General features: G+C 37.3%; 1 protein-coding gene across 1 annotated transcript; it reads left to right on the forward strand.

Annotated features, from left to right (window-relative positions):
* The first annotated feature begins 3,275 nt into the window (after positions 1-3,275).
* Positions 3,276-4,415, forward strand: LOC149173048 (F-box/FBD/LRR-repeat protein At1g16930-like). Its single transcript, XM_089426555.1, has 2 exons — positions 3,276-3,660; positions 3,892-4,415. The coding sequence occupies exons 1-2, from the start codon at positions 3,276-3,278 to the stop codon at positions 4,413-4,415; spliced, it is 909 nt and encodes a 302-aa protein (XP_089282681.1).
* The last annotated feature ends 8,910 nt before the right edge of the window (positions 4,416-13,325 follow it).

Genomic DNA, 13,325 nt, shown 5'->3' on the forward strand with positions numbered 1-13,325 from the left:
GATATGGAGGTGGAATGGAGGTGACATGAAGGTAAAATGTGAAAATATTGGTGAATAATGGAGTGAAAATAGGGACTATTTTGAGGCCCAACATCTCCCCCAAACTCAAGATATTGCATGTCCTCATGCAATCAATGGTATTGCATGTCCTCATGCAATCTATTACATTACTTTTTGAGCTTTGGCTTAAACTCTGCATGATATCATTTACATAACTTTTGCAAAGCATTATTTTGATGAATTACAACTTGGTTGGTTCTTGTGTTTCAACCATATTTTGTTTGTTGCATTCAATGTATGATCTTTGCATATTGATAATGTGATTTTTGTTGCAGAGTATTTGTGTTGGAATGCATCATGGTTGGTTTTTGTGTAACAACCATGATTGTGTTGGCATCCAATTAACTTTTAAATACTTTTATCAAAGCCACTTGTAAGCTCATGTAATAATGAATATAGCTTGAAGGTAAGTGGGGTTAAGAATGTGATATATGAATGTGGATGTTATATGAATGTGATATACGAATGTGGATGTATCCTTCCCCTTAAATGGATGATTTGGGAAATTATGTGAAATGCGGAAAGCAAGGAAAAAGGAAGTGAAGTTTTTCCAAAAATTATTATTCTAACTTTTCAAGGAATTTAATGGTTAAAAGTTAGAAAATATCATACCTTAACTTACCCTTCCAAAATGGATGAGAGATGTGCACGTGTGGCTGCAAGAACTTTTGTTCATGGTCTTCTTTACTTGGTTGGAAAAATCATGCATGAATCATGCATGTGCAGCTGCCACAATTCTGCTCTAAATTTGCTTCTTCAAGCTGTGGATGAAAGATGAATCTGTGTTATTGTATCGGCTGTTGGATCCTCTGCTGCTGGATGAAAAATCTGAGGAGTCTGTTGAACATGGCTGAAAGTTGTATCTGCTGCTGGATGATGAATCTGATGAGTCTTGCTGAATATGGTTGAAAATATATAAGGCTTGGAAGGTATACAAAATATAGAAGTCACCTTTTCCTCCCAGCCTTATTTATTCACTTGTCCTCAAGTGAAATACAAACAATGTATACAATGAATGGAAATTGGCTTCATCTGCTACAAAATATGGGTCTTCAAGTCTTCAACGCTCGATGGCACAAATCTTACTATGTGATTAAATGTGTCGATGTCGAACATAGCAAGAAGTTGTTGACTTAGTGGCCGTTAATGAATGCATTAGAGCTCCCACCATTGATTCCAATGGGAGTCAGGATGCCTAACACATCTTTGTAGGTACGAATAAATTTGTCGTAGTTGAGTCACCTACAAGATCCAACGAACAAGGGATATTAATGTACTCCCATTGTTCATTGGCAAGAGTACTTGCCATTAAGGCATGCAAGCCTCTAGGTGTTTTTCAATGATACATAGACTCTAGGACATTGACTCAAGCAGAGTTTTATTGGTGGAAATGAAGGGGAATGGTGAAGACAATGGAAATGGCAATAAGCTTGTAAGAAATGAATGTAAGGAAATGAATGGTGGATGAATAAGAACTCTTGCTGTGAAAAATGGATATGGAAATGTCATGCTTTATGGATGTACAATTGGTGGGATGCAAAATCTTTTCAGAAAGGGAGGTGGAAAGAGTGGTTGTGGAGATGGATTTGTCTTGAGAATTTTTTTTTTCATGAATTAGTCTTTGGAAGACCAATTGTGCACATAATGTAATCTCCTGAATGATCACTTTGATTATCCTGTAACCTGTAAAAAACTTGGTACAAAGAAAACATAAGTGTGCTCAAGAAGAATTGCGCATATCCTTCATGATTCTTACGCAAAAATTTCGTACCAAATAAAAAGATCAAAGAAAATCAAAGCGTTGAATGTAACTCAATTCATGATATCAATTTCAATCCAATCTTCAAAATAACCATGTAAAATACTACTCCCTGTCAGAGAACTCATGAATGTGCTTCGCAACTCTGTTCTGTAAAGCATACAAGAATCATGTGATGAGTTTATGCCATCTTGATGCTATCGAGAATTGAATCCTCCAATTGATTTTTAAAATCTATTTCCAAGTATCCTATTTTTCGAATCTGTGTGAATTTTGTGAAAAATTTTTAGTTTTTTTTTTTTTAAATGAAAACATAATTTTTTAGATGTTTCATTAAACAATAAATTAAAAACAGAGATTTTTAATTTATTATTTAAGTGAAATTTTTTATATTTTTTTATTTTTAAATGAAAAACAACAAAATTTTATTTGTTAAAACCTAATAAAAAAACTATTACTAAATTAAAGTTAGCTCTTTTTCTTTTTCTTTTTTTTTATTGTTTATTTTTAAATTAAAAATACAATAAAAATAAGAATTTTTTTTTTATTATTAAAAATAAAAATAAAAAATTGTTTTGATTTTTTTATTATCAAAATATGAAATAAATCAACACACAATTTTTTATTTTTATTTAAATAAAATAAAAAACAACAAAATTTTTTTATTTTGATTGAAATAAAAATTAAAAACAACTTTTTTTAATCTATTATTTATTTAAAAACAATGGTTTTTAATTCATTATTTATATTAATTTTTTTAGTTATAAATAAAATCTAATCAATACACACATTTTGTTTTGTTTTAAATAACAAATTAAAAACATTTTTTTTTAATTTATTATTTATGTTGATTATTTTTAGATTTTTGTTTTTTTTTTTTTTTAAGTAATAAAAAAACAAATTCTATTAAAAACTAATAAAGAAAATTTCTAAAAATAAACTAACACTAAATGGATTTTCTTCTAATATCCCTAAAAAAAACACAAAATCCTCTAGGATCAATGAAAAATCTGGCTTTTTGTCTAGAAAATCAAGAGGAGATAATGCAAATGCCAAATCTCTCAAAGATAAGTCAAATCCAATTTTTTTATCACTAAATTGAATATAGAGGAGACAGATGGAGTTGTGACCAGAGCTCTGCGTATTCGTTGGTGGCATAAAACCTTGCTTGCAGTATGGCTTTGCAAATCAGAATGTTGGACAGCTCCATCTTCACCACAGCTTGGAGCCTCACATCCCCAAAGAGTTCATCAAGTTTCTATACTTCGCTTCCCCATGCTTTGCTGGCGGGGTTTATGGAGCCTCATATCCCCAAAGAGTTCATCAAGTTTCTATACTTCGCCTCCCCATGCTTTGCCGTCTCCATTCAATCCAGTGATAGAGGGTGTAATATCATTGGTCCTAAGAACATAGGTCTGAACCTTTTGATTGAGACTGCAGACTGTACAATCTCATCATGGCTTCCTGTTTTGATGTGGAAGAAGATAGGTTGAGTTCTTTGCCTGATGCTCTTTTGTCCGATATTTTATCACGATTGCCACTGAAATGGGCAGTGAGATGCTCCATACTTTCCAGGAGATGGACTCTACTGTACACGATGCTTCCTCGTCTCAGTTTCTCTCCCTATGCAATTTTGGGGGAGAGCTGTGATAAGGCCGAAGCCAAGGTAAGACTTGAAAACATAATTTTCCGTCTCCTCCTCAGCTATACTGGTGATCTCCGTGCGTTTCATCTCGACGCTGGATCAGTGGCATTCTTGAATTTCAGTAGTGATAATGTTTGCAGTTGGGTACGATTTGCAGCGAAGAATAACGTGCAGGAGATTCATCTGAATCAATACTGTTATCGTTACAATGATATTACAGGGAATAAGGCAACACCTCATGCCGCCCTATTCTGATGTGCTGCTCTCACCACTCTTTCTCTGCGTTGCTACGATCTCACCCACCTTCCTCCCAGTTTCTCAGGATTTTACCATCTAACTTCTTGTTGCCTCCAAAATGTCAGTCTCAGTTATGAGTCTTTGGAGACCATATCGCATTTTCCCCTGTTAAAACATCTGTATCTCTCAGATTTTTTTGCTGATGACAATCGTCTTGTTATTTCTGCCAACAATCTGGTTAGATTGGAGATATACCGTATAATACACAATGGGCTTCGCTGTCTGAGCATTCGTTGCCCTAAGCTAGCGAGAATATCGTTGAGGAATATCGATACAGATTTACAGTTGTACAAGATCCCTCTGTATGAATTTTCCAATAAACTCGTCTGTGCCAAGATGGCAGGCAATGGGGATCTGGTAGAGTTAGAATTGGGTCCTCGACAGATGCGGAGAGCCAATTTTGCTGGTTTTCCAGCAACAAGCCGAAGCAGGTTTCTTGAAATTATTGGAAGTTTGAAAACACTGAAAACCCTAAAAATTAGCAGCTCTGAAGGTTTTTCAAGGAAATTTCCAATTACTGGTCTCTTGGAATGTCTGCCCAACCTCGAAGCTTTCTCGTTAACTAATCCTTGCAGGGGCTTTGAAGACATGGATTATTATCATATGGAGGTTTCACATGATAATCTGAAGACAGTGGAAATTAAATTAGTATAATACACAGAGAGGGAGATTCCTATGCTCGCTTGTATTCTTGAAAGCACTCCTTCATTGAAAATAAAGAAATATTCTAAAATTAAATAATAACTAAAATGAATTTAGTTTTTTTTTTTTTGTTTTTTTTTTTTAAATATCTAAAAACAACAAAAGAAATGGTTAATTTTTTTTTAATAATAATATGTATATATGATACATATATTATTAAATTATTATTTTTTTTTTCTTTAAATCTAAAATTAAAAAACTAAATTTCATCTAAAAATTTAAAAATGTTTTTTTTCACAAAATTCTTTATTTCTTTTTACAAATTAATTCTTCAGCAAGAGTCAAAATTAATAGACTTTCTGATCTTCCTGATCGCACGAAGCGCAGGAAGAGAGCATGCTAATCGATTGTTTCGTTTTTATTTATGCAGGGGGGTGTTTGAAATGATGAAATTAAAACTAGCTAAACATTAAAACATCAGAAAATTCAAACTTAAACTCCTTTGTGAAGATCCTGCTGTCACCAGGTCTCACAAGTTATTTTGTCTAAAGAAAAATACTAGTGCTAAATTAAATTTCTAATGCCTAATCCCTTAGCACCATCACCGGCAACGACGCCAAAATGTTGGGCAATTTATTGGACTTAAATTGCTACATAAATTATCGACCAGGGAAACTCGTAAGCTTGCGATGATGCCAGCACAATATATGCAGGATTAGGCAACTAACCTATGTCTAACTTAATTATTTATGATTCAATATAATATGCAAGGGAAGAGGCTCCTAACTAAGGAGGTCCTGGTTGTCCTTCCCTACAGTATCATAGAGAAATTATTAATTACATGAAACTAAAAACTTAAAACGAAAACAAGAGAATGAACTTAGTTATTGTTTAGATTCAAGTAGAGAGAGAGACTAACTTAGTCTCTTGATTGTCCTCTCATGTACTAATCCAAACTAAACTAAGAGTCATCCACAAGCATAAGAAATGAAATGACTTGAAACATAAACACAAAAGAATGAATTTCAATTACCATATAAATCATGGGAGAGAGAGCCTAACTTAGACTCTTGGTATCTCCTCATATGATACTTGAAACATAAAAGCAAAAGAATGAATTTTAATTATCATGCAAATCAAATGGAGAGAGAGTCTAACTTAGACCCTTGGTTATTCCCTCACATGCTGATAAGATTTTAATTCAAAACTCATTCACCAATCAAATCCTTAAACATCTAAACAATGAAATGAAACAAGATCTAATATGAAATAACATGTTCCTCTCATCCTTTTAGAGTGAGCTCAATTCTCTTAAGAACAAGACAAATTATTCCATATACTACATTAAGAAAACTTATATCTAAAACTACATAAATTCATATCCTACATTCACACAATTTATATCTAAAACTACATAATGGAAATATATGAAAAAGGAAGCCTTATTCTATTCCATCATCAATTGGATACAATGCTCTAAGAGTCCTCTCCTTTTGGAATGGAGGAGGTACTCCTATTTATACAATGAGAGGAGATAACAAACTCATAATGATGATGCATTAATCTCTCTTTTAGTTCCATACATTTCTCAACCATCTAGACACATAACCCTATCCTCCATGATCTTCTCCATGAGGTCCATGATCTTCTCCATGAAGCTTATCTTATCAAATTGGAATTTGATCATTCAAGGCCACATAAAGATGCCTTGGAAGCTTCCTTTGTGCCTACACATGTCAACAAACTCATGCTAATTGTTAGGTATAAGTTTAAGCATATTATTTTCTAAGTTTTAGCCATAAATTCACTTAGAAATGTTAAGAATTAATAAACTTTGGAAAAGTATTGTTAGAACCCAATAATGAGGCAAATGTAATGATATGGAGGTGGAATGGAGGTGACATGAAGGTAAAATGTGAAAATATTGGTGAATAATGGAGTGAAAATAGGGACTATTTTGAGGCCCAACACTTTGTTTCTTCTTGCTTCCTGGTTGTTTGGTTTCTTTGCCCTTATCTGCCGATACGGCATTTACTTCCGAAGCAAGAATTTCGTCTTTTGCATTTTGATCTGAAATCTTACGGGCTTTCTTAGAGGCAGCCTTTGTCGATTTCATGTTTGTCGTGCCAATCATGCCATCGCCGGCGTGAGAGTCATTGTTTGATTTAGGAGGACGAGGAATTGAGAATTCCGGTCTAGGGGCGTCAGGTAATTTGTCGTAGAGTGTGCCAGACTGAGTATAGACCAAGTCTAGATATTGCGCACGAGCGATAACTTGCTCTTCCGTTACGACTCCCCCCTTTTCCACATCTTCCGTTATGGCAGGAAGTAACGACTTGATAAACCATTCAGCTAATAGCTGATCGGGAACGTACGTTTTTACCATCCTACGACGACGTCGTCACTCATGTATATGATCAGATATGTGAGTGGCCATTGTCTGTTTGAAGTTGGTTAAGATTTCTGTTCCCATTTCATACCTTATCGGTAAGTGAAAATGGGTTAAGAAAGTCATGGCTAAGGTACTGAAATTGTCAAACGAAGCTCTAGGAAATTCAATATACCATTTTTCCGCTTGACCCGTTAACGTCCTCTGAAAAAGGCGAAGCCTTATCGAATCATGGTTCAGGGTGTTTGATGAAAACCATAGACGAAAATGTCATCACGTGATTCGATGGGTCTTCACCTGGATTTCCATTAAATTTAGGAATATCTGATGGAAGTTTATGAGGAATCGTTGGCCACCAAGGGGTGTAAGCAATTGGATCGTTTGTTAACCGGTGTAAATCGGGTAACTCTAAAGTTGCCACGAATGGTAACTGTTGATTCAGGTTAGGTGAAGCATACCCAGGGTACGATGGAATTGCCTGAGCAGTTGGCCTTTGCATACCAGCATAATGTAGTTGATGCTGGTACGACTGATACGGTTGGTGGACATGACCACTGTAAAGTGGTTGATTTTGACCGTTTTGAATGTACGGCTATCCATTGTTCGCAAAGATCTCCTGCTCAGAACCTTGGTACACTTGTTGGAATTGTGGTTGTTGGTATTGCACCAGCCATGGTTGTGAAGTCATGTTCTTTTGCGCTATACTAACCATTGAACCAAGGTGTGGGGTAATTGTACCCGTTTGGACCTGTGTCGTCCCACCAGTTGGCGATTGTGGTTGAGTCACAGGGTCAATTGGTTGTTGCATTACAACCTGAGAAATCTGAGGTTGACATACAACAGGTAGCGTTTGAACTTGTGACACTGTTACAATAGTTGGTGTTTTCGGGATGTTCGACATAGGTACACATTGTTGCATCGAATACACAACCCTTGGTTGTTGGGGTAGTATAGGTACCCAACCACTTGACGTAATTCCAATATAACCTGAATACTGTTGTGAACTCCCATATGGATATCCTCCCGAAGGGGGTAATGAAAGGGCATACTACCCCCCATACGGTGGTAATCCGGAACTCAAGGGGGTTGTCTACCCTTGGGGATTGGATTGCCCAAATTGACCTCCAAATGGATCAATTTGTCGAGTCTCAACATAAGAGTTGCTGGATATTATTCTGGAGGAACAAACAGGAACGGACCATACTGTCGAAATAGCCCCTGGATGGACTCCTTCTAGCGATTGTGAGCTAGTCGGGATAGATGGTATGCCGGCAAACATTATCGGAGTGACGGCAGGGAGTTCTGTTGTCGCTGTGTCAGTCGACACAGTCCTAGATGTTGACGGTTGTTCAAACATTTTGAGTCTATCCAAAATATTACCTAGCGATTCTACAGGAACTTCTACTGGTGGTAGACTAACTTCTGATGTCGAAGGAAACAGAGTGACCCCAACTCCAAAATGTGTTGGAGTACTTGCTTGCGGATCTTCTACAATTTCCTCTATCGCAATCAAACCAGGTGGAAGGGGAAGACCATTAGGTCTGTAAAATATTTCTGGTGCCGAAGAAGGGGTTGAATCGACAACGACAGATGTTTGAGGAGAAAGACTCTCCAAACCGGTTGCTGATGGAACTGGTTCAGTAACACAAGTGTTTGCTCTCATACTAGGATCAGTATCACTGTCCCTCTGTGGCTGTTGAACTTCTTCTGTAGAGGCAGGGTTTCAAGAAATTTTTGGAGTAACCGGAATCTCAGATGTTGTTGGAACACTTGTTCTAACTTTGATAGGAGATTTCGAACCTGTTAAACGAGTCCGCTTTGTTCGTACTGTTTTCGATTCCGGAGACAAAGACGGTTGACTTGTAAGCCTCCGCGAATGACGGGGTTTCAATTGACTTTCTTCCATGATTGTGGATTACTCGATCAACCAAAATACAAAAAGGGGAAAAATGTTTCCGAATTAAATGAATTTTAGATGCTTTAGACACAACTTTCTTTTTCAATTTTAAAGAGTCGAGAAAAAGCAAAAGATGACTCTTGTCGCCTTCGATGTTTTAACGAGCCCGAAGTGACAAATGCTCGGATGGACTTTTTCCGTTATAGAGTCTGAAAAAGGCCAAAAGGAACTGCTCTGGATTTCTAGGTAGAGGGTGTGCCAAACTTTTCGTAAAACCGCAGAATACTTTTTAGGGTAGGGGCGGTCAATCTTCCCGAATGTTGTGTTCAGTGCATTGCGATCAGTAGGGCGGCTGACACGGCTTCCTATGGATAAAGGTTTTATGCCTATAGGGGTCTCCCAATATATACTCGACGGTATGTGGGAGCACAATCCGTACTGGCGCTTATCGTCTCTTAGGAGGAATCACCCAGCCATCAGTGAGATCGACAATCACCAGGTTTTACGACGCCGGAACACGTCTCTAGCCTAGACCTCTATGTTGTGCGTTAAGTTACAAAGCGTTGTTAAGTTCATTCAATTTATTTTAGGTTGATATTTATTAGAAGTTTGCCTTTTTGGATCACCACAAGATGTATGATACAATTCCTAAATGCAGTTTAAAGATGATAAGCAAGCTTTTATATCTTTTCAACAATGAAAATCCTAGCTACAAGGGGAAAAGAAAGACACAATCTTTTCTCAAAGAGCATAGAGCACACTGTAAATGCACTTTTCCTAAATCAAAGCATGCAAACTATCAATATGCAAATGCACATATGCATGTATTTGTTTTCGCTTTCTTAATATTGATTTCTAAAAAGAACGCTGTTGTACAAATTTGAATTCGATTTCCAGTGAAAACATAAACAAGTTTCTTTTTGAAAACAAAAAGACGATTACGACACTTTATGATTTTGAAGTAAACACTTGTTTCGACACTAGAAATGCATAAGTTCAAACCAAAAGACAAAAGTAAAAGCGCAATCAACTGTGAACAGCAAACAAACTTACTCCTAAGATCAAAACGACACTTACGATAGGTCTAGATCTAAGGGCAACAATATGACTAGTTTACTTTTGTAATGGGAAACTGCAAATGATGTAACAAATACACAAAGAACAAATACAGTTTCTTTATACAACTGAGGTGGAATTGAGGCAAAGAAAAGGGGTTTCAGATAGGTACACACATTGATAACAGGCTGCAAAAACAGAGACAAAACTGAGCAAAAGGAAGCAGGGAACCACAGCTGCACAAGGCAAGGGCTGATCAACGCACCCCCAGCATAGAGAAACTGAACTTCAGCGCAGGTAGCCCTCTCGGGACCTGCGTTGAAATGAAAAATCTCTTCACAGAGCCTGCGCTGAAGCAGAAACGAGAATTGTCTCTGGGTTCTGGGTCACGGTTTGCAGTTTAATCTACAGGTTTTGGCCGGATAAAAGCTATCAATTAGGTACAATTAGGAGGATGATTTGAAGGAGGACTAAGATCTATCACAAAGGGCTGTTAGAGCACTTGTGGATCAGCTTTTCAGATCATAAAAACAGGCCTAGTGAGTGGACTAGAGTGGCAGATCTCTACTTTGCATTTGTAAATGGCAAATGCATTTCGATTCGGCACTCCTGATTTTATGAGAAGAACAACAATAGAAACACAAATATACTAACAAGATATGATCCCCAACGGAGTCACCAATTTGTTGTTGGGAAAAGTATCCATTCGGAATGCCCCTATCCCACTCTAAGGTGTGATAGTGCCTTAGCAACAAACAAGGAAAACTAATTGAGTATTTCTTCTTTATGAAATGTAAATGAGGAGAAAGGATGTAACTAACCTGTGTCTTCCGCTAGTTTGTTGATCCAATCAATCCTCTCTTCAATGGCTCCCAGCTTCTTGCTCCTTCACCGGCCCAGCTTCACCAAATTCCAGCAAGATCACAAGAGAGAGAAACTACACAAAGATATAGATATACATTCATAAAAAGCTCAATATCAGATTAAGCTAAACATGTAAGCATAACAAAACATCATTGGTACACAACATGTAGGAGAAACTCAAATAGTTTATTGATAGAATAAGAAAGTCCAAGAGGAGATACAACCAAGTGAGTTCCGATCCAGCATCTACCTCCCAGCAAAGGAATCCCTTTGTCTCCTCCAACAAAGCATAAATCACCCAATGTACTAATCTCAATCTCAAACCAACAACAATTCTCTGCAAAGTACAAAATTCCAGCCTCTGGATCTTTGGGATGAGGGATCCATATATAGATGTAAGCAGAGAGGGTGAGTCAGCTTATGTTTTGACTTGTGGCTTCTCTCTGTCAGTTCTTTCTTCCACTTGGAGGTTGAGAGCCTCTTACTCATCACTAGTCGAATTCATTGAGGCAAGTGTCACTGGAGAAGATTCTGGAAGCTTCCATGGTCTTTCCACGTCATTGAATGAGCTTTCCATTTGTCATTTCCCGCTCAGCGCACCCTGGTAGTGCATCCAAGTGCGTTGCAATGCACCTAGCCAGTGCATTTGGGTGCTTTGCAACGCAGGCAGCTAGTAGAGCATCTGAATTGATCCTGAATTGACTGTTTTTGAGTGGTTTTTGGTGGAGAACTTCTGGGAGAAGTTGTCATTGGTTGACCTTGTTCCTTTAGGAGCTGTAACAACATATTTACGGCCTTTGGATCCCTTAGATTATGGACATTTCATGCTTATAGCTATAAGGCACAAAAATGTCTATAACAAGCCTCAACAAAACAACTTAAACAACCTTTGGCCACTTAAAAAAAAGGGAAAGGTATCCTACAGGAAACACAAAAAAGACTACAGGAAGCAAAAACAGTCCTACAAGAAACCATGTCAAAGCTACAAAAAACACAAGAAAAATATCAAGAAAGGCTGCAAGGGGAAAGGGAAGGAAAAGAGGCAGAAATTACTAAAGAAAAAATAGATGAAGAGGATCAGGAGCTGATGGAGCCTAGCCCACAACCAAACCTCAACTCCTACAACAGATTCATTGAAGGAGGCAGGGTGATACCACAAAAGTTTCCATACCTCTATTCTTTGAACTTGAAAATAGAGAGAAAGGACACATTGGTGGATGCAAATTGCTAAATCAAAAGTGGTGGAGGATGTACGCCACATGCAAGAGAAGCTGAAAAAATAGGTAGAGAATTAAGTAGCATAAGGGACAGGGAAAAAATGATGAAATATCAATTAGAGGATGAGAACACATGGCTAAGAAAGAAACTAGAGGAATAGGAAGGCCAATTGGAAACTATGGCAAGTTTATCCATGGAGGCAATTCAATGCAGGATGCCAAAAAAGTCATGTCTTATACCTCAAAGAACAATGGTTTCACTTTCAAATAAAAACCCTAGGACAAAGAGGAACTATGCCTTTCCAAGACTAAAAGTAATTCATTGACCTCTGTGACCAAATCACCTTGGAGGATAGAGAAAATATATTTGAATTCTACCTACACAATTTAGCTCTGAAAAATTTAAATGTGTGGGACCCCAATCCAAACCTAGGGGACTTACAACTAATGGCCTTGGCATCTTGGATGAGTCATGAGGAAGCCAGAGCTACAGAAATAAAAATGGTATTGGAGAGAGAAGAAGTAGAACACCTTTTCATTAGAGCAGAACAACCTAATTGAATGGCTATCATCAACACTCACAACCCCATTGCAAATGATCCCAAGATTTCACCACGATACCTTGTTGTATAAGGACAAGCAGTTACTCATTTTGAAGACATATTGAGATTCCTAGGAGATGAGATCTAACAAGCTTGCCAATGCAGATGGAACACCTTACCCTACAACCTAACGATCAAATAATATCATTCTCCTGATAGAATTAGGGATGCACTAGAAAGAGTCCCAATGTATAAGAAAACATTACATACACTCAAAGTAAGCTGGATTGGATTGAAACTCAACCCACCATTTCTTTTAGGTATGTTAGAGGGGATAAAGGAAGAGGAAGAAAGAAAGCAGTGGGAGGAGATAGAGAGTAATGCAAGGTTTTATCCACAAGAGGAGGAGACTACAACAAAAGCCTAGAATGTCACGGAGGCCACCAAAGCAATGAAATACATGGACATAGATTGAGTTTCTAAGAGGATGAGCAACATTTTTAGTAGGGGGTGTTGATGAGACTCATAAATGGGTAGATTATATTGACCTTAATGCACCTCTCGCTTACTAAAATCAACTTTTCTCATAACTCTTTACATGTTTTAATTATATTTTGCTTAATGAGGAGAGTAAAGATGAGATGTCATGTCTAGTGTTATAATGTGCATTGATTGCAGGTTTTGGAGAAAATTTTGGCTAATTAAAGTGAAGGAACTTGAATGAGACAAGCAAGATGGATTCTAGGAGATAGGATCTCCCTCCTTATCTCATCACTCAATCGAAGATTCCTCAATCAAATCTCATCATCTCGGAGTTGCAAGTAGTCGAGTCATGAGGATCATTAGCAGCCAAGCTAGTGATAGTTGAAGACCAGTTGATCTCGCGATTTGGAGACAAGCCTCCCTAAATTTAAGGAAGTTGTTGGTAACTTCAGCTGTATAAATTAAGAGGCCTAG

The sequence above is a fragment of the Pinus tabuliformis genome, chromosome 4_2 (assembly GCF_031772625.1).
Source record: "Pinus tabuliformis cultivar Carrire ecotype Pingquan chromosome 4_2, CPIR1, whole genome shotgun sequence".
Taxonomy (NCBI): Eukaryota; Viridiplantae; Streptophyta; class Pinopsida; order Pinales; family Pinaceae; genus Pinus; species Pinus tabuliformis.

Excerpts from the sequence above, each read along its gene's own strand:
- LOC149173048 (XM_089426555.1), top strand. The coding sequence starts at position 3,276 with ATGGCTTCCTGTTTTGATGTGGAAGAAGATAGGTTGAGTTCTTTGCCT. Across the intron at positions 3,661-3,891 it reads GATTCATCTGAATCAATACT|ATTTTTTTGCTGATGACAAT; the intron begins GTTATCGTTACA and ends TGTATCTCTCAG.